The 22,160-nt window shown below is 37.5% G+C and overlaps 1 protein-coding gene across 12 annotated transcripts in view; it reads right to left on the bottom strand.

The window, feature by feature from the left end:
* Positions 1–22,160, bottom strand: part of MYCBP2 (MYC binding protein 2) — a 263,442-nt gene that overhangs the window by 28,037 nt on the left and 213,245 nt on the right. For 6 of the 12 annotated variants that reach the window (XM_025262731.3, XM_044927210.2, XM_025262737.3 and 3 more), the window contains 14 exons: positions 20,590–20,691; positions 16,066–17,709; positions 14,930–15,099; positions 13,640–13,884; positions 12,556–12,723; positions 11,202–11,359; positions 9,862–10,061; positions 8,699–8,848; positions 7,232–7,392; positions 5,987–6,143; positions 5,582–5,806; positions 3,447–3,512; positions 2,334–2,573; positions 1,916–2,014 (listed from right to left, as the gene is read on the bottom strand). In XM_025262731.3, coding sequence (XP_025118516.3) covers positions 1,916–2,014; positions 2,334–2,573; positions 3,447–3,512; positions 5,582–5,806; positions 5,987–6,143; positions 7,232–7,392; positions 8,699–8,848; positions 9,862–10,061; positions 11,202–11,359; positions 12,556–12,723; positions 13,640–13,884; positions 14,930–15,099; positions 16,066–17,709; positions 20,590–20,691 — 3,785 coding nt within the window. The remainder of the gene's footprint in view (positions 1–1,915; positions 2,015–2,333; positions 2,574–3,446; positions 3,513–5,581; positions 5,807–5,986; positions 6,144–7,231; positions 7,393–8,698; positions 8,849–9,861; positions 10,062–11,201; positions 11,360–12,555; positions 12,724–13,639; positions 13,885–14,929; positions 15,100–16,065; positions 17,710–20,589; positions 20,692–22,160) is intronic. The other 6 variants (XM_044927211.2, XM_006054102.4, XM_044927209.2 and 3 more) reach the window with 5 other exon arrangements.

The raw sequence follows: 22,160 nt of genomic DNA, 5'->3' as shown, positions 1-22,160 counted from the left end.
CTGGTGGCTCAGTGGTAAAGAATCTGCCTGCTAATACAGGAGACATGGGTTAGATCCCTGGTCTGGGAGGATCCCATATGACAAAGAGCAACTAAGTCCATGCACCAAAACTACGGAGCCTGTGCTCTCGAGCCCAGGGACCACAACTACTGAGCCCACATGGTCTAGCATTCATGAGATAAGAGGGCTGAATGCAGAGGAATGACAGGGAAATTCTGGGGTGGCGGGGGTGGGGGGATGTGTTTTAAAAATTGCTTGTGATGGTTTCACCACTGTACACATTGGTCAAAATTCAAAACAAATGATTTTAAAAGGATGATTTTGTATGTAAGTTTTACTTCAAAAATCTGACTTAAAAAAATGCTTCCCTTAAAAATTACATTATCTCACTGGTATCCAACCACTAGCAAACCTTTCCCACTCATCCCCAGTGCCTCAGCATACACTCTTCTACTGTTTGGCCAGCCTCTTTAAGGCTCCCATCCTCTCATCCTTTTAATCTCACTTTCATCCATTCTCTTTCAGGTCTAACTCAAAGTCTAATATCCTCCAAAAAGCCTTCTCTGTCCACTCCAGGGACAATAACCTCAACATACTCTGAAATTCTATGACATGTGCAATTTTTCACATATTTAATACAGTGATTATATACTATAGAGTATCCTTGATGATCTGTTTTGGGAGGGAAGGGATGGACTGATAAAGTTTAAGAACAGAAGGCAAGGTTTTTTAGGGCTTGATACCAGTTCTCAAGGTTGTTCAGCAAACAATTGCCATTTGCTAAAATTCATTTGATTTAATGAGTACTCAGTCTTATAGTTGTCAAAATGTTATCTCCAAAAGATGCTGAAAAATAATTACCAGAGTTTATGAAATCCTTTTTTTAAAAAACAGATTCCAGATAGAAATATGTGGATGATTTAGTTGCCTCTGTGTCAGAAGGCACAGAGGCAGCTTAGGTAAGTCCTTGAAAATATCTTTCAAAGAACTGTCAAGATGAGTATTTACAGCATCTATTAATAAACACACAAGAATATGGAGGCTAGTCATGGTTGACTTCTCTTTCTGAAAATGGATGAAGTTCTCTTTTTAGATACAGTGCTTTAGTTTAGACCAAATAAGTCAGGCAAATGCACTTTAGAAGAAATTTCAAGGACAATATAAAGGACAGGTTATTCCAATAAAAATGCATTGCACACATGTGTGTTTATGCCATGGTGGATATAAAGACAAACCAGACATGTACTTGGTCTTCAGGAAGCTTTGATTAAGTTGAAGATACAAACCATGTATATATCTTGGACATGGACTTGGGCAAACTTTGGGAGATGGTGAGGGACAGAGAGGCCTGGAGTGCTGCAGTCCATGGGGTCGCGAAGAGTCGGACATGACCGGGCAACTAAACAACAACAATAAACCAAGTATACAAATAAACCCAACAAGAGGGAGACCAAGGAGAGACACAGAAATTACTACCAAGTTTAGCAGAGGAAACACTTCTTTGTGTCTTCGCCATGAACCTTCTTTATGATTTCCCTTGAACAATCATAAAGAAGCCTCATGGAGAAGACAGGATTTTTGAGCTGAACTGTGAAGGACAGAGAAGATGGAGGAAAGTGCACACAGCATAGTCAACAACGAAGCTGATTTTACAAATGACAACATTTAAAAACAACAGCCCAAGGTTTGGAGCAAATTTTGTTGTTACTTAAAATACCAACTAGATCATACATGAGCAAAACGTGAGTATCTTCTGATGGTTCCTTCATCTTCTTTCTAATTAAAGTAAAAAGTATTAACTGCACAGAAACTAGTATCACATATACATTAAAATACATAGCAATATAGGGATTATTCCACTGAACAAAAGAAAATGGAATAGGGAAATAAATATCTTTAGAATATAAGTAAATACATTGTATACTTTTTCCTCTCCTTCGGGAGATGACAGCAGCGCTTTTTCCTCTTGCTCTGGGGTGGGTTCCGCATCTCCAGAGATGAGCTTTCCAAATACCTGGTGAACAAGACAGGGAGGTGAGAGCAACCCAATGGCAGGAATTAGCACTGTGAAGGCTGGAGGACTCAGCAGCTGATTCTGCAGGTTTTATAATGTTCCTATGCTATTCTTACTGTACACCTCTACTTTTCAGAATTATGAATGCAAAATGAAATACAAGAATTTGAGCTATGAGAAGAAAAAAATGGGCCAAACTTGTAGTTAACAATCTCTAACAAATTGAACAAAATACTTTCTTAGGCTCTTGATATTATTACTGAAGTAGTACATTATTTTTTTTATCCTGTGCTAGAATATGTGTAGTAAGGACACTCACTTGAGATGTAATGAGTCTGAACACTCGCAGAGTCTCAGCTTCACAGTTCCTTTGCTGGGCCACACTGGCTGAGATCTGGCCAGCAATTTTTGTGCTTTCACCATCCTTCCAGCCCAGGACCTTAACCTGTCGAACTCTCAGTGTATTTTCTGGACCCTTTAATTCAATTTTGATGATGTGATTATCCCCTCCTGGAAGTTCACTTGTTACCCAACCAATGTGCCTGGAATCCAGCTCAACCTAGGGGAGCAGAAAAGGGACAGAAACATGATACAAGTGGATTACTATTTTATTACTGTCCTGGACTTAATAACAGTGGTTACTATGTCCTGGTGTTAGTAACAGTAAGCTCAAATAACAAATAACTGTACACACAGAAAGTGTATTGGATTATTTCACATTGATTATCTTATTTAAATCTTGTAAAGATAAGCAATACTATAATAGCTGCAGATGAAGAAAGTTAGTTAACACAGATGGCAGGAGTCTAGTAAGTGGTGGAGTTGAGAATTAAAATACCACATTTGTGATGACTTATTTCAGTACATTTCATTGAGAATCTAACTCTTCTCAAGGATTAAATTTCAATGTACTGTACAATGGTTTTTGACACTATTCACTCACAAGGGAATGAGTTTATACAGCATCTGTCACAAGTCCAAATAAGACTTGTTTCTAGAGTAGGTCTGTATATTGACTTTTAACCTGGATATATTGCAGTGCTGTAAACTGAAAGATTTTCAAGGTATAGGACAATAATCTACATTTTAATCTGACGTGTGGCTGAATTATAGTGGCATTTGTGAATCGAATCTATGAAGAATTCTAAGGCACCCTGAATCTCTGCAGGGGAGCATAAGTCAGGGTGGAGGGCTGTAGGCACAGTATACTTACTCATGACTACAGAACATGTAGGAAAATAATGGGTAAGATGTTTAGGACAGAGACAGTTATAACTATTCCCATACATGGACTATTTGCCAATTTAATGTTTTGAAAAGAGATGATTTCCTATAATACTGTGGCATGCCAAAATTAGAACTCAACAGTGGAGACTGACAAGAAGAAATTTCTACCAGGGCAGTAAAAACATTTAATGGTAGTGTTAATTACCTGCTTTATTCTGCACAAATCTTCTACTGCTTTGCCAGTTAAGAAGGTCATTGTGGTGACTTTATTCTAAAATAAACAATTCAAAATAGTTATTATGCCATGTTCCTGGCTCTAGAACGGACAGTGATTTCTTATAACCTATCAATATCATATCAGCTCTTCTGCTTGTCTTTTATAGTCCTTCCTAACTGACATCATTCCATCTGTCAAACCAATCACAGTTCCTACAACTCCAGTCTTTTTCTTATCCTCACAAACTCCATCTTGAATCACACATTTCAGTCCTTCTCTATGGGCTCTGAGAGAGGAGGCTGGCATTCCCTCTTTTTATCCAAAGTCTAATCATTTAAATTCTATCTCTATCATGAAGTCTTTCAACAACTTGCCTTGCTACTATGTCCCATTCTTATTATTCTCATTGCTTCTGGTGTAAAAGGGAGGAAGGAAGCTGGCTTAAGCAACAAATACTTGCAAGTATCACGGTGCCCCCAGACAGCCACAGGGACTTGGGGGAGGACACATGAGAGTGATGAGTTCTATCCCCTTGAGATCTTTGCCAAATTAGGGAAGGACCATTTAACATATAAAGTAAAGTAGCAAAAGAAATTTAATACCTTTAACTACTGGAAAGAATCATACTGGTACTAGAGTCAGAGACCTTAAGATTGAGTAAGTTTTACGCCAAGTACATCAAGAAATAGATGGGCATATGAATTCCTTGGAGAGTTGTATACTTTTAAGTGCTATAGGCTGATGCAATTCAAATGAACAAACGCTGTGTTTAAGGCAGTGTGGCGGGAAGGCTGGGGGACACACAGTACACTGCGTGAGTCTTAAGGACTCATATAAATAAGAGGAGGTTTCCTAAGAGAAAAGCTGATGTCAGCGTATCTGTAAAAAATGAATATTACCATGATTATCTCTCCTAAAAGACAAAATGTTAAATCGATTGCAACCACTGTTTTGATGGAAAGTATATTCTAGCTTAAAACATGAATCAAAGATAACACTGCGCTGAGCAGTGAGTTCCTGTCAGAAAAATGTTCTGATTTCTTACACTTGACTTTCAAGTAAGACAAAGTAGTTGTACCAATTGAACTCTTGGGTCTCAAGAGCTGATAAGCTAGTGATATAGCGATATAGTATTACTGCTAAGCCTTTTTCTTATTCAATCTGTGCTGATGGACACAAGTTGGGGTGACTGCAGACAGCAAGGAATGCTCTGACTATAGACTGAACTTCTGTGGTTGGCATTCTCCATTCAGGTCATCTGAGACCCAAACCCACCACTTTGACTCTCCCTGGGAAAGGAAATATACAAATGGGATAGGAGCAGCTTGGCAATGGCCCAAGGGGACTTATTAATACTGTATCTGCAGGCCACTTTCTTTCTGAGGGAAAAAATTCTAAAAAGTATTCTTTCTCAAGAATGGGGTAGAAGCATGGGAATTTAGCAGTTGGTTTTACATTCTTATTGGCCTTTAATACTCAAGTAAATAGGATGCTTTTTCTTCTCCAGTACTTTTTGTTAAAGACTGCTCAATTCAGTTGAAACATGTAGACAGGCTAGAGCTAGTGGGAATATATAGTATGATTATAGATGTTAATCCAGGAATTTTCCCCAACTCCCTTCTGACGGTGGGGGTGAGGATTAAAAACTGAAGGCTAATTATGCTACAGGTCAAACTGCATTACGTGCCACTAGAGCAAGGTAAAAAAGAATCCAGGGGAGAGAAAGAGTAACTTTTATAGAAGAGGTACTGTGGGAGAATTTGTCTGCTGGGTCTTATACTTGGGAAGAATCTGAAAGGTAGAGTTTAAGAGAAGGACTTCCAGGCCAAGAAAATAGCTTGAACAAGGGCGTGGAGGTAAAATATCATGGAGTAGATATTTATTTTGCTTAGCTATAGGTTTCATATATTTATAATCAGATCCTTTCTTAAAATGGGTATTCCACAGTGCCCCAAGTCATATTAATCTGTTTTTAGACTTGAGTTATTTTGACAATATAAATAGGATGTTTGGTTGGTGAAGTTCCAGGTGAAAGCCTTTTTGCTAAAACTCAGAAATGAGACTGTATGATTAATAAAGGTCTGAAAAGAACTAACAAACCATAGTTAAGCTTCCTTTCTTACCCCAAGATCTCGGGAATTGTCCACATGAACAGATACATAGCGGGCATTGATGCCTTTTACACAGTTGATGGTGATGTTCTTAGTTTTGTTTTTATCCTCATCTCCTGACTCCCAAAAGGTTTCTGTGGAACCATCTGTCAAACTGCCAATCATGGCAGGTCGGCTTGAAGTTTTTATGTCAACAATGCTGGTTAAGTCCTTTAAGCACATTACTATGCACAATTCCTACCAGAAACAAATACACATAATTGAAACACTCAAATGGAAATCTTCCACAATAATAAAATAGGCATGAGATAGAAATAAAAGTAAGTAGCAAATTGTTTAGGAGTAATTTTCAGTTTCTCCTTCAGTACATTGTTGAGCATTAACAGGATAACACAGGATAACTGTTAGATGACTGACCTGACTCATAGCTTCAAAGCCAGACTGTATGCTGATGCTAAAACTCTCTTCACTGTCTCCATCATCTGATTTTGACAAAATATTGTTAATGTGATGAAAGACATTGCTCTGATGGAGGAACTGGTGATCAGATTGCTTGAATTTCAGACTCCAGCACCTAAAAAAGTATAAGTAATATATTAAATAATTCTTTTTCAGGAACCTCTAAGGAATTCCTTGAAAAAAAAAAAAGCACTCTGCAGCTAATCTTAATGCTGTAGGTAAAATAACAGTATCAGAAATTTTAAAAATTCAAGAAACAAAATGATTTCTACTGGCTTTTGGATAAATATACATCATTTCTGTTGAACAATGTAAATTCTAAGGAAAGTTCATCCATTTTCAGTTCAGTTCAGTCACTCAGTCGTGTCCGACTCTTCGCGACCCCATGAACTGCAGCACGCCAGGCCTCCCTGTTTTAAATATAGCCAAACCGACACATGAAGATCAAAGCTATAAAAGCAAAATAGGTAATAAACCAATTTTGTAGACAAGTGTTATCCCAACTATAACAGCCTCTTAAAATTTATTAGTCCAACAATTCTACACTAATTCATCAGAGTATAACACACTTTGTACTTCAAAAATCTTGCACTACAGAATCTCTTCTCTGCTGGTCTCATCATTAGGAATGTGTATAGCCAAAATCACTCTGTCAACCTATTTCTTATAAAAATCAATGGAGGATTTACTTATATGTGTAGTCCAGTACGAGGCTCTAGTGATAAAGTTCACAATGTAAAAGTAACGGTGAGGACTTAAAAGGAGGAGATACTCTTCAATGTAATTTTAGGATTGGCTGCATTTCTCTTGATATTCTTTTCAATTCAAAACCCTATTTTGAATTCTGTTTTTGAGATTTCATTGCCCTCTCCATTTTTGCAACATTTAAGTTTCTACTCTTGAGGAACACTGAGACATGTGATTTGGGGTAGATGAGCAAGGAAAGCGAGGAAGATGGTTTCAGACTGTGACAATTTAGAGGACTCAGAAGTATACTACCCACAATTTATAGAGGGGCCAACAGGCATGAGCTGAGGCGAAGGGCAATTCTAAATTACAACCATAATGAGGGAGGTACCATTCATATAACACAGGATTCTTTCTACCTTAAGTATTTAAAGAGGTCTTTCAAGCATTTCATGCTTTGACTGCTTCAGAAAACTCCTTTTCCAGGGTACTTAGGACACTTGGAAACAATATTACCTTAGGGCCATCTGCTGTAATGAACTGCCACTGGGGAGAGACATCATAAGGTCGGAGATGGTCTGAAGCAGGCGGTGAAACGTGTGTGGTAAAGGATGAGCCGCTTCCCCTGCGATCACTATATCTGAGAGCGGATGCTCACATACCCTTGTATCTTTCTCCTAAGACAGAAATGGCGGGCAAGTTCATCAGTTTGGGAGCTGGAAGGAATTTTTCCCACAAAAGAAAATGTGTACTTTAACGATACTGATGTAGTAAAAATGTAAACAACAAAACCAAACCATACCTCAAACATCCAGTAAGGTTAACTAATTATGCTTACGTTTTTAAAGGAAAAAGTGATAAGGTCACCTATAAATAAAATCACCAAACCAAATAAATGCCACATATGAGGATCAATTCCAGCATACTCACTAATCTACTAGCAGAAATGAGCCTTTCCCTTCAGCTGAGCACCACCCAAACTGCTGGCCCACAAAGTTGGGAGCCAGTAAGGAACTATTTCCATTCAGTAGGTTTTGGGGTATCTGTTACACAGGAACAGATAGCTCTTATGAATGTGTGATAACATCACATTGTAATCGTGGATTGTTTTCAATTTTCCCTTGCGGCCCTATTGATTTTCATTGGATATCTTTAAGGTTATTTTATTAACTACATGCATACACTGAAGATACTGAATTACTCTTTTATCATTTTGTAGAGATCCTCCTTATCCCTACTGATAATTACGTCTTGAAATCTATTTAATCTGATGTTAAACTAGCTGTAGCAACCTAATTTTCATCGGTATTTATCCAGTATATCTTTTTCTACTTTTAACCTTTTACTTTTACTCTTCCTCTGTCCTTAGGTTTTAAAAATGCGATGCTTATAAACAGTACCGAGCTTTTGTTTTTTTCTATCTATTCTGACAGCTTTTTAAATTGAGGATTTAGTTTTCTACTTTTTTACTGTAGAAATATAAATGAGATCCATAAAGCACAGCTACAGAGGTATAAATGTGGCTGGAACCCAGGCTTCCAGGGTCCACACTCAATGCTTTTCCATGATACAGGCTGCCTCCTATAAAATTGAAGTCCTTTCTAGCCAAACTTTTTGACTTTCATGTCCAGGCACAATCTCGTTTTCATTCTCTGTGCCGTACAGTAATGCTGTGAAGTAGACGGCTCTTCTCTATAATGCTGTTGCCTTCATCTTATTGCACTGGACAGTATGTATCTTCCAACTGAGTGCTTTGTGTGTGACAGTGATGGCTAGTGAGAAACAAGAACTGACTGACAGTGTTTGGAGACAGAAAACTTGCATTCAGCATAGTTAGTATGCTGCTCATAGCTCTGAATTGGTATTCTTGCCTTTAGGTTATATAATCTGTGAATGACTTCATGTAAATTATGGTATTACCTGAAGAGAGTTTGACTCTTCTATAAAAATATGGACAAATAAAAAACCAAGACTCTCGCTCACTTGTTCTGCATTTTCTTTGTTTGTTTTATTTTCCTCATCCTCTTCTTCCTCTGGTTCCACTGGAGCAGGAGTCAGAGATGCCACGAAATGCCACAGAATATCATGGAGAGAAGTGGTTTGGATGACGTTACACAGAAGCCAGTTGAAAGCCTGCACGAAAGAGAAAGTAAAACTCGCTCAGTCATGTCCGACTCTTTGCAACCCCATGGACTACACAGTCCATGGAATTCTCCAGGCCAGAATATTGGAATGGGTAGCCTTTCCCTTCTCCAGGGAATCTTCCCAACCCAGGGATCGAACCCAGGTCTCCTGCATCACAGGTGGAATCTTTACCAGCTGAGCCGCAAGGGAAGCCTGAAAGCCTGCATAAACAACGTTAAATAAGTCCAAGATAAAGAGAACCTTCTGGGACTCAAGTATTTTAAGGGAAGACTTTAGAAGACTGTCATTTCACTGAAAGTACACTGAACTTACACTTTCAGTCATTCTGGCCCTAATAAAAAATTAACAGTAGGGAATATAATACCTATGAAATGCAATCCAAAATATTTTCCAAACCACTTTTCATTTCAAAAATTTGTCCGAACATTAATTTATACAAGCATATTTTTTCCAACTTGCATTTAGAATCAACATGCATTTAGAATGTTTCTTAAGTTCTACACAAGCCGCTATTTACTTAAAATATAGATTCATGTGGTTCCCACTGATGAATGGCAGGTTACTTCCTACTCATGATAAAGAAAAAAGATTTGTTACATATACAAGTCTATGATATACAGTGATCCATTTTCAGAGAACAGAGACCCAGATAAATTATCATTGTTAAATTTATAATTCAAAAGCTCTACTTCTGATCCCTTTTGCATGATTACTCTAACTGAAATGACACTGTGATTATAAAAAGCTTTTTTAAGAAGATATTATCACGATTCAGATAATAAAGTAATGTAGAAATGAAGTTTTTCAGAGTGTTTAAACTCAAATTCATTTATATTCCTAAACCTAGGAGTTTAATTTTGTTGCAAACATGGTATTTTCTATTCACTGAGGTCCCTTAATTTGTCATAATTTCTGTTCAGTAGAAAACTGACATCATTAAAGAGAACCATTATATGAAGCTTATGATGAATGAATCAATAATCCTATTCATGTATTCTTACCTCCATAGCAAAAACTCGACAAGCAGATTTTCTTAACGCTTGTTTCATTGCTATTTCCAGACCTTCTAGATCATGATGCTGTATAACAAAGGCTAAGACTGGCCACTGGAAGTTCCGTTCTCCTTTGGAGAGGGAGCTGTGGGCTGAGATGAGCCGGGACAGCTCAGGAGATGGATGCCTCAAGAGTGAAGAACCCACTTCTGTTTGAAGGAAAAAAAAAAGTATCAATTTTCATAGGTAACACATATTAATATATTTACAGTGATTTCAAAAAACAGTATCCAGCTTATTCACTTAAGTGTCTTTGGGGATTTTTTTGTTTTTGCATTTGACACAAATCTTAATGATTTCAATTTTTTACTGAAGCTCAGATTTAAATATCTTACTTAAAGTTATATACCTGTTAAGTTGCAAAAATAAGTTTTGAACCCAGGTCTGAATCTAAAGTTCATCCTTTCTATAACACTATACAAAATGTGATTTATTTTCTCCCCAAATGGAATCTACATCTTATCCCCAGCATTTTCTAAAGGACTGCTGCTGCTGCTAAGTCGCTTCAGTCGTGTCCGACTCTGTGCGACCCCATAGACGGCAGCCCACCAGGCTCCCCCACCCCCGTCCCTGGGATTCTCCAGGCAAGAAAACTGGAGTGGACTGCTTTGTAACAAATGGTATTTCAATAAGAGCCCAAAGATACTTGTTGAATATATCCTCAATATTTTCCTAGAAGATCTTCAATAAGATACATAATCATCTACTTAAAAATATTAGGTCAGATCTTCACTTAGTAAGTAGTTGGCCTGATAAACCATTAACATGTTATCCTTTGCTTCTTGGGTTTCTTTCTTTATTTTTAAGACAGAATCAATTAGCCTCAATTTGGGGCTGCTGATACTAATTAGTCCAGATTATCTAAAATTTTAACTGATTAAGAGCTAGCTGTATCTCCAGTTTTTATCATCTGTTTTGAGTGGTAGTACTTACAAGAGTTAACAAGTTTCTATTGAGAATATCATTGTGAAAGTGTCAAGTCACTGGAACTGCTGATTTACTGAAGCTTAGTGGGAGGGATAGTGGTAGCAGTATTCAGCTTAGATACCTAACAAGTAATATATTTTAAAGATCAGTTTACTCTTGAATAATAGTACATGATCTCTGGGTGTCTCTTCCAACTAAGATGTAAAATTTAGAGAGGCACATTTATGGCTGTGTCACACAGAAGGAATGTTTACCATGATTTAAAATTAATCCATTCCTCTGCCTTCAAAAATTAGATTAAAAAAAATCTACAAATAAAATCATTAGGATCACTCAATCTTCTTTTTTATCTTTATACTTACCAGTGTCTCCACTGTTAACTCTTCTCCGAGGAATGGCTTTAACTCGTGCAGGTAAGATGGAGTGCTGTTTATCATATTCAGAAGCAACAACGGAGTAGGATCTTTGGAAGACGGTTCTCTTTGCGAGATCAGTATCAGTTATGGGACTAGTTTCCAAACTGCAGATAGAACAAGGTGACAGACAACTCAGGAGAAAAAGGGAATGACGTGACACTGTATTTACTTAGTTTACAACAGCGTAGTCAAATGTGTGAACCATGTGGAAGAATACAAATTCAAAGCCAACTTGACAATCCCTCTTTAAGCCTTTAAGCCGTAATGGGATCTTTCCAAATGTAATCACATTTTGACCGATTTCAGAACTGCATCTTAAAATTTTGCTTCTCTTAAATCTACTTTGCATTTTAAATGAAAAAGAAGAAAAGGCATCAAATATTCTAAGCTTCTCTCAGAAGCAAAAGCACTGTGGTGGAAGACACGTGTCATGATATTCAGGAAAAACAAGCAGATATATTCATAATAGCACTGAATAGGAAGAACAAAAATATATATATGAGGAAACTTAATAAGAGGGAAAGTGAAAGGATGCAATTTTCCTCTGGTTCCAAGTGTTCTATGGTTTCTCATTCTCTGGAGGTGCTACCCAAAGCTCTATCTGGAGCACGGCCATACCACAGTGTACAGAGAGAAGACGAACTGGTTCCTAGCCTCAGTTACATGATACTTAAAACTATTTGAGAACTCAGTGGTTTTCAGGAGGGCTGTCGGACACGGCTGAAGCGACTTAGCAGCAGCAGCAGGAACCAACCTCTTTCTTTTTTTTTCCTTTTTAACTATACAACATTAAAAAACAGTTACAAAAGTATTAAGGTGGTTATGTAATTTCTTTTATTGGGGCATTTTAAAGAAAAAGATAAATACCTTTCTTAACTTTCTAAGACAAATTTACAAAGTATTCTTTTTGTTTCTTTTCCATTGGTCAAGGCTGGTTTCAAATCCTATGGCCCTCAGTAAAGCTTATACATGTTCTAGTAACTGGCTAACTCTGGCCATGTTGTGTCCTCACTGCCTAAGTGAGTGTACATTCTTGTTTGAATAGATGATAGATGTTGTATATAACTAACGGGAGTAAAGGTGATCTTTTCTCTCCAACTGGATCTGCTATCAAGGACCTCACCTGATTCATGAATGCATGCCTTTTCTTACTGCTCTATTAGTCAGGACACTTGATGCGACTTCCTTCCTGAGATGGAGGGATGCATCAATATCAAAGAACTTCTAGAGCATTCTCTTCTACTTAAAATCTCTCTTCCACCAAACACTGGACTCAACAAAAATATAGTAACTCAAATACCTGGGTGGCATGGACTTCATGTTGCTCTCGGGCTCTTCAAATACGTTGGGACTGGCATCGGGAGTTACTGATATGTAAGGGGCTGGCACAGATGTTGAACGCAGGTACCTCATTTCATCCTGGAATAGGTTGTCATCTTGATAGCCCACGAAATTTTCATGATGATGCCTGCATTAAATCAAACCCAGTAACTTAAAGTATGATGGTAATACAGACACTTTCCATTTTTAACCTCCTTTGTAAAAGCAAAAATAACTCATATATCTATAATTGAGGAGTGTAGAGTATTAAAATAGTGGCAGATTTAAGGAGGAAGAAATAGAAGGCTGATAATTTTACACATAGGTATTCCAGGTACCACAAACATTTCAAATACAAAATTGAATTTCTTTCCTTTTGAGAACTTTTTCATCTTCCAGTGTTTCAGTGAGTGATCCCACCAGCTATCCGGGTGCCTTAAGCTAAAATATCTAGGTGTCACAGAGGGCTCAGCCCTCAGCCATGACCAGTCCTTCAGGCCTGTGGACGCTGGATTCCCTTTCACTATTCTCTCTTCTTGTTTCCCCATCATCACTGCCTTGCTTCAGGCTGATGACATGTCCCACATGGACTACTGGAGTACAGGTAGTGACCTTTATGGTAGGAACACGTGTTAGAGTGAAATGTGAAAGAGATTAGAGATATATGAAATGTTTCATGGGTTAGGGGGGGATATATCTATTCCCCAAAGGGCTAAAAATTACAAAATTCATAATTAGAGTTTGCCATCAACGTTTACATGTTTACCATTTGCTTCTATCCTTTTCAAACTGGAACACAGAGGTGCTAGTGTAAGTGCAATAAGCAGGTGACTGAAGCTGAAGGCTTGCTGTACTTGGCATTCCTGGTGATTTTTTCCAACGTCCCAAATGTACTTAGTCTCACATTTTCATTTTTGTTTCCTGTTCATTTTATTGAATTATAAGTACAATAACAAACAAACAAACTACATAACTCTGCTTCTCAAAATGGAACTGCTGGTTGGTAAGTCATGCCAGCAGGCAATTTCCAAAGTGATTTAAAAAAAACAGCCAAGTGACATTACCTAGCTAATGTCTGCAGGTAGAGACAAGGCATTTTAACAGGAAGGTCCTCAGAAATGCCCTCTTTCACGCTGGGGAGTTGAGACTGGAATGGCTTTGCTGGATGGTAACACAGAATGCTGGGTTCGGCAGCGCTGCTCAGCGACAGCAGGAAGAGGGCGTTCGCTTTAATCACCTGGTGGGCTTCCATGGTGGGCAAGGCACGCGGAGTCTTGACTTGCATCGGCTTCCTCCTAGACTGCTTGACCTGGAGGGAGAATTTTTAGGGATCTTTTCCTACTTATATTCAAATATGAGATTTCTTAACCTAAATATTTTTGAGTTGCTAATACAAATTATTAAACACTCAGAGAACTACTTTAAAACAATAATAGTGATTACCAAAAACAACATTCACTTCATGTTTCTGAACTGATTGAAACTAATTTATATCAAATACAAACTGTATTTTTTTATCTTTTTGCTGAAAGCTAAAAACCTAACTAGTAAAATCTACATGTAATTATTTAAATAAAAGAGTAAATAACTTGTGTGTGTGTGTGTATCTGGCAAATATTTTCAGTTAGGTGTGTCACTAATGTGAATGATCCTCACTTTCCATAAATCCTTAATATAACTAGGTATTAAGAAAAAGAGAGGCGATAAACAGCAGAAAAAAGAGAAGGAAAAGAAAAAAGAATTAAGAGAGAGAAAAGGTGAAGAGGGAAAGCTATGTATATGTAAGCAGGTGACTGAGTAGCACACAAGTAATAAAAAAATTACATCTGTCAACAGGGTATGTATGCTACACAATGGTTGTTTTTGTGTTATCCCAAGACATAATTTGTTTTTGTCATTAAAAACAGCTGACCTAGTGCATAAATCAAATTTGTATATTACTCCTATTATAAAAGCTGATTTTTAATATCAACTATATGAAGCTGTCTGATGACATGTTCCTATAAAGAGATTTTTTTTTTCCCCCTCCCTCTTTAGTCTCCCTCCCATCTCCCTCCCCATCCCAACCCTCTAGGTTGTTACAGAGCCCCTGTTGCTTTTTTTTTAATTGAAGGGTAATTGCTTTACAGGATTTTGTTCTTTTCTGTCAAATTTCAACATGAATCAGCCACAGGTATATATACGTCCCCCCTCTTTTGAACCTCCCTCCCACCACCCTCCCTAGCCCACCCCTCTGGTTGTTTCAGAGCCCCTGTTTGAGTTTCCAGAGTTGTAAACTTCCATGTTGCTAAAAAGAGGTTTTTATAAGGTTTATCCTTATCATTCACAGTATAGCCAGAACAAAATAAAACTACCTTCTCCCGGGCAGCAGCTTGTTTCTCCCGGAGGTATTTTTCTCTGCAGCGATCACACACCAGATACCACGTGCTTCCCCCTATGCCACCGTCGCCACAGTTACCAGCCCATCCGCCACAGAAGTGCCCGATGCTATTGTAACCTTGTCCACCAGCATACCGGCCACAGCCTTTGAAGTAAGCACATAAATAGATACTGAACACCTAAGAATCCTTAATAGTCTGATGCTTGCTACCTATACATAAATGACAGATTTCCCTTCTCAAAGGAAGCAAAGTACTGAAGCAAATATCTAACTTTTTCACTTTTTCTTCCCACCCCCTCCCGCCCTGCCCCCACAGGCTGTTAGTTATATCCGCAAACTTGCATGTATGACCAGAAAGTAATCAACTAAATGATGTCTAAAATACTGAAGATACTCTACATAGGCAGATGAAAAGAAATGTAAGACATGGGAACATTTAGATTTATTTAAGCATGCCATAAATTTGGACAAAATAGACATAAAACGTTCTGTACGAATGGTAAATTTTACAGATCACATATTTTACAAAAGGTTTCAGTGTAATATGTAGGAAGAGAAAAGCATCTACCCAAATCCATAACAGGTGAATTTTGCAACACTAATCAATTGTTATAGAAATAGTTACATTTATCTAAAATACTGTCTTCTGATGAAACAGTTGATAATCTCTTTCACAGGAAGAGGCCCACAGAAATTAATATAATCTAATTTAATTTGCAGTTTTGAACAGGAAAACAATACAGTTAAAGGAGATTTAATGTTGAGACCTCTCCTGTGTGTTTGGACATGTTATTTCCACTCTGTGAGACAGCAATCCTTTGGGTAAAATGTAAAATATTTTAAAAGTTAACAATCTCTCAGAATGTGACAACACTAAAACGAAACAGTACTGAACTGCCTTGCCATCACAGCATTAGAATTTCTTTACCTATTTTCCACAAAACTTATACTGTATCGATTAAGCACTTTAAAAATTACATTCTAAGAAAACTATAAATTCTGGGCATAAGTGTCCCTGTACTTTAAGGTAATTCATGGAACAGCTTAACTCAGAAGCTACCGCATCTGTGTTTTACGCTAAGTGCTTACGTGTACTCTGTAACCGCTTACCTGGGTGAGCCTGCCTCATGTGGTACGTCACTGGGTACGGGTGGGACTCGCCACACAGCTCACAGATGGTGTCTTTCTCTGGCCCTCCTACCGCCAGCTGGGCCATCTCCCCAAACAGATTACCCCTGGGCCGGACTTCAGTCTTCTCTTTTTTCTTCTTTTCTTTTTTCGCCTTCTTATTCTCTTTCTCACACTCTTTCTTTTTGAGGACTGCACAAGAACCGGGACTTGGGAAAATCATGTTCTGGGACGCTGCTTTGATAGTGGCCAAAGAGATGTCTTCCCAGAAAGCCACCAGGTGCTGCAGCGTCAAGGGCAGCGGCGACTTCGACTTTGTCGCGTGGTGCGTAGACATCTCAAAAGTGGCCTCGGCTTTCCCGTCTTCGCATTTTTCATGCAGGGGGGGTTCCTTCAGCATGGACAACACCTTATTTTTGTTGATGCTACCCATTTTAGATATGTCTGGCCCATGAGGTGCAATATTAAACATATTCAGTGCTGATGATATTTCCAACGAGTGTCTATTTTTTAATTTGGTTTCCTTTTCTTCTGTAGGCTGCTGGCTGTTTAAGCTACTTCTTATAGGAGCATGTTCTTTGGAAAGGTCTGGATTAAATTTTAAGAAAGAAGAACAAGCCATGGCATCATGTACTATGCCTTCGTGCCACAGGAAAGAGGCGAAGACGGCCCGGGCACACTCAGCCACGGAAGGAGACATGGCTTGTTTGGCTGGCTCCAAAGGTTTGGATCCCTCTCCTTTGAAGAGAAAGCTGGATTTTTCCTTCTTGGGCCTGGTGTGCCTGTTAGCACATTTTCGACTTATTTTCGGGGATGCCCTCATTTCCTGTTCCTCTTTCAGTGGTGCTTTTCCTATGCTGAAATGCACTTTATTTGAACCTTCATCCACACTCTTAAATTCACTGCTCTCATCACAGGTGCTGTCTGTTAGGCTATTGGTTTTTAAAGTACTTGAGGTGCAGACTTCAACCACCTCACTGTGGAGGTTTTCTTGTACCACGTGGGGAGAGGGAGCTCTGTTTTCGGATCCGGGGGAATCTTTAGAATCCTTTGGTACTGGTTTTGGTTTTGGTGATGTTGATCGCCCCCTCAAGGGTTCTGTGAGGGGCATTTTCTTCTTGCGGAGGGTATCTGGATCAAGGGTGTAAGAGTCCGATTTGGAGCGTTCCCGGGGAGGATCGAGTTTCGTCTTAACAGGAGCAGTGCTTTTCTGAGGTAGATTTTTATCATGTGGTGAGGAGGATCGAGGAGAACTAGCACCGGATGGGCTAGACCTATTGGCTGGGAGCGTCTTTGGCTTGGGAGAGGATGACCGAGAACCTGGGCCTGGGGACTCAGCTCTGAAGCCAGAAGACATCCTCCCGTCCGATTTTAGTGTCTGCAAGGTGTTGTGGTTGGGGGACAACGACCGACTGTGAGAATCTGACCGCAGCTTCGCAGCATCAGATTTCAACATGAGAGACTCACTAGCCGACAGCCCTTCTGTACCCCTTGGCTTCTTCTGGTCAGCAGTAGTCCGGCTCATACGTCCATCAGGTTTAAGTGTTCTACTGTGTTTGGAGGACAGTTCTGGTTTTCCTGACGTACAGACTGGTCTAGGAGATGTTGAGATGGTTCCTCGGTCACCTGTATGGTCCATTTCATAGTGAAACTTGTTAATATAATTATAACTTACTGATGATTTATCTACTAAACCATGAAATAAAAAATAACTAAAAAAAATTTGTGTTGCTTTTCATAGACAAAAATATTTAAAAATTAAAGAAAAAAGGGGAACAGGAAACGATTTCTCAACAAAGTTCAATTACATTTTATAATTCTAATATTCTTATGATTGGATTAGAATAGTTTATTACTAACATATGAATGCTAACAGAAAAAGGATAAAAAGAAAAATAATCTCACTTTTTCCCAAGCAAAGCACTAGGAGTTTCTACACGGACACCATTTGTTTTCGGCATCCTGGCCCTCCTTCAGTGTCTCTCGCTCCTACTGTTTCATGCTTGCTTTAGAGGCACTACAGCAAGGATGTCTCTGCTGTCGGGAAGTGGTACAGCCTGCAAGATTATCTTTCCTGCCTAATATCAAAACTCCTGTCTTTATTGCAAGTGATATTATTGTTAGGAGGAAAGCAATCTGACTAAAGTGACTCAACTGGCACAAAAGAACTGAAAATCCATAAATCTTGCCAGAAGCATTCCTATTTTTTAAAAAAGGATACTTAGTAAATTGAGAAGAATTTGTTAACTGGTTACACTGCAGTTCGTTCTTTTTCTTTTTTAAAGGGAAACAAACAAACTTGGATAAAAGTAGTAAAGTGTTTTGGGGCTTGCTTGCGTGTGTGCGCGTGGACAGTCATGCTCTAGTTAATCTGACAAGAGAGTTTTGCCATAGAATCTGCCTCCTCATGGAAGGATCACAAAAGTTGATATTTTTGTCTCTTACTCCCTTTCACTGATGCCATGTCAAGAATGGGTCAATATAATAAGTGTTTGATAAATATTTGTTAAGTGAGTAAATAAACTCCTATTTTCTTAGTTTTTTTTCCCTTCTGCTAGTCACAATCTTCAGATTCTCTGAAAATCCATTATGGCCAACACCACCCCAGGGCAGAGGGGACAGCAGCCACTGCTGTGTAAGGGTCAGATTTTATAAGCCAAATATTGTATTTGGTAGAATTAGACATCAGCCTAGTCCTTGCCACTAATTCTGAGTGACTGATTCGTTTTTGTCACTCTGATGATGGAAATGCCTTCATCATCACATTTATTTCATAAGCTAAACCATACATAATGGTGAATCCAAGCAAATAAGTAATTAATCTTTTATATTTGGCATCTCTCTCTACAAGGTCAATGTGTGAATTTTCTAAAAGGGGCGTGCTTTCTAATTAATGATGCACAATTCCTCACAAAGGACATCTCTACTGTGATTGGCTAAACAACAGACTCTTTCAAATATCAGGAACACCATTTACCACATGCCAGCAAACATTGCTTGTTATATAGAGAGGGTCAGAGTGAGGGCTGCTCTATAGCATATTCCTGTGCTTCATGTAATGGTGAGTATTTTTTTAAGATCTGTTAAGTGGTGACAGCTGAATACCTGCTGGAGTCTAGGTGCATAACTAATGCACAATTATTTCTTCCTGACATATATTTGTCAAATTACAAATCAATCCTGCTGAAAAAGTTAGTTTTCCAAAATATATTTCATATATTGAAAAAAAATGTCAAGTTAGCTAACTGTGGTAAACTCATACGCTAACTAACTAATGTGTATCTTCTTCATTTGGGTTTTAAAAGTTTTGAGGCATGCAGTAAGTATTACTAAAAATGGTCATATGGCTATTTTAAGTATCACTAAATATAAACACACTTTGTCAAAAAGCTTTAGATCATAAATACTTTCACATTCATCACTTAATTTTGTTTAATGCTCATGTTTATCATGTGTAAATTTAAGTGATAATAGATACTTTCTTAATCTCAAAAGAATTCTGAAGAAAAAATAATACAAGACAGGATAAAAATTTAGTACATTCTAATGAATTAGTAAAAATGTTAAATATTAATTCATTAATAATCTGCATTTATGCCAAAATCATAAATAAAAGGTTATATAATACCATTCTATAATATAATGTACCCATAATACTCTACTGTAATATGATATGCCATAGTATATACTACTTATGGGTTATACAAGACTATATACTACAGGGAGCAGGTTCTACAATTATTCTATAATATTATAAAGTATTACTGTCAACTGTAAAAAGGAGAAATATAAAACTGTTTTACTCATTTTTAAGAATACAAGATTTTTAAAGTTAAATATTACTCTAAGACAAAAATATGTGATTAGGAATATACAGTACTCTAAAAAACCAAAGCAAATTTTAAAATGGTCTGACATTTTACCAATTGACGATAGCTTAAACATTTCTAAAATTACATGACTAAGGAAAATATAAGGAAGACTCAAGCCATATAGGATGGCTCTGAAAACAAAGGTAAATTAAAAAACTTAAATTATCAAACTGTTTCTCATAAAAAACTAAAACAGGAAAATTATTTTTACATTAAATAACAGAAAAATGAGTCTAAGACTAACCTGTCACATAAGACACTATATTCTTACAGATCACAATGTGCTCGAGGCTTACACATATACCACTTTGTTCTGGTCAAAAGGGCTTTACAATTCCCCAAAGGCATTTCTTTCTATGTACTTATTTTATTTAAGACCTCATACAGGTTTGAAATTAAACAAAAGTACTATTTAACCTACAGATATAGTAAACAGGCATATCAATTAGGATAATCAATACAATATTGAACAGATACATCACAAATTACCCCAAAATATCAAGTTTAAATAAAATGATAAACTTTAATCTTAAATGGAATGAGATGAAAATGACTGACGTGAACTAAAACTTCTTTTCCTGAAAGCTCCTATGTTCATTGAGAATGGCCCATCCATGGAGGCACGCATACCCACCCTTCAGTTTGTGAGACAGAGATGAGAGAGCAGAGGCAGGCCCAGCTACACCATAATTTTTGTAAATGCGCTCACGAGAAGCAAGGTTGCGAGATGGAGATTCTATAGTGGAAAACATTGGCAAAGAAGCAGCACAGATTCAATGGAAAAAAAAAATTTAGCAGAGAACACAAGCAGAAACAAAGCATTTCAAATGGTATGCGCAACTATTAACTGCTATTCAAAATTTCATATTCTGCTAAGATTTTCAATAAGTTTATATCTCTCTAAAATTAAAAACTGAAAACAATGGTCAAATTAATTAATTTAGACTAATGACGACAGCGCCAAATGTGTTGCTTAAAAGTTAAATAACAGTCACAGCACTGATAAATCAAATTTGAGCATTTCTTTTCAGACTAATCTTTCTTTAATTCAGTTTTCTTTAATTTGGAGCTCACTTACTTATAAATGAAAGTTTATAAGTAATTTTTTTTTGGTAAACAGTGTGAGATAAAAAAAAAAAAAAACGTTACTTACAGTTTAACCTATTGTCCTCTGGCTTTCTGTATGGACACAGGACTATAATTTTTCCAGTATGCATCTCAGAATGGACCCAAGTTGACATTTACGGTCGACTACTTTTCTGAGTCCATCTTCAGTAAAAACTACTAGTGCCAATTCCAATACTTAGCGTTTGTTTTGTAGATCATATTACTGAGATACCAAATTTTATTTACAAAATGTCTCACAACACAAACAAAGCAAAAAAAAAAAAAATTACAAGTCACTGAAATGTTAAACACATTAATGATTCACCATGCAGAAAATGAAGTCCTTAAAATGAAAAAATATATATATTTTTCAAAGAATTAACAGAACCTTTAAAGTGGTCTTTCAAAAGCAGTATGCTTCAAAAAGAAATGTCTAAATCTGAAAATTAATCCACTATTTAAAATTTTAATTTATGGCAGTTAAATGTAATCAACTGAGCTGAAACAAATTCAGGTAATAAGGAGATAAGTTTCTTAATATTATTGAAATAAAAAAATGAATATACACATCTCAAGAGAAAAAGTAATGGTTGACCGATTCATCATTATGGCCAAGATAAAAGATGAACTATTCATAAGCCAAATGTCCTATACATGGTACAGTGTATGTATTATGTGTCAGATAATGTCCTAGAAATTGAGCAAAAAGTAATGAATAGAAACGAAGTCCCTGCTCTTATGGAACTTATCTTCCAATAAAAGGAGAAAGACAATGAACACATATACCCTAGACGGAGTGGTGATAAACTTGGGAGTCGTAAGCACACTGTTGTTGGGTAATACTCCACGCCTGGATAAGACCACTCGGGGATCGAGGTCTAGATGAGACCTCGGAATACAAACCTGGACATTCCTAGAAATACAGAATAGAGGAGGACGTAGGAAAGAGGTCAGAGGTGAACAGCTGAGGTAGGAGATAACCCTCAGGAAAAGGAAGAAGGTGTTTCAAGGGAGAAAGAAAAAGCAATCCTGTTAAACACTGCCAACAGAGCAATTAAAATGAAATCTTAGAATTGACAATTGAACTTAGCAAAACAA

The sequence above is a fragment of the Bubalus bubalis genome, chromosome 13, assembly GCF_019923935.1.
Source record: "Bubalus bubalis isolate 160015118507 breed Murrah chromosome 13, NDDB_SH_1, whole genome shotgun sequence".
Taxonomy (NCBI): domain Eukaryota; kingdom Metazoa; phylum Chordata; class Mammalia; order Artiodactyla; family Bovidae; genus Bubalus; species Bubalus bubalis.
This window is presented reverse-complemented; position numbering and strand designations above follow the sequence as displayed.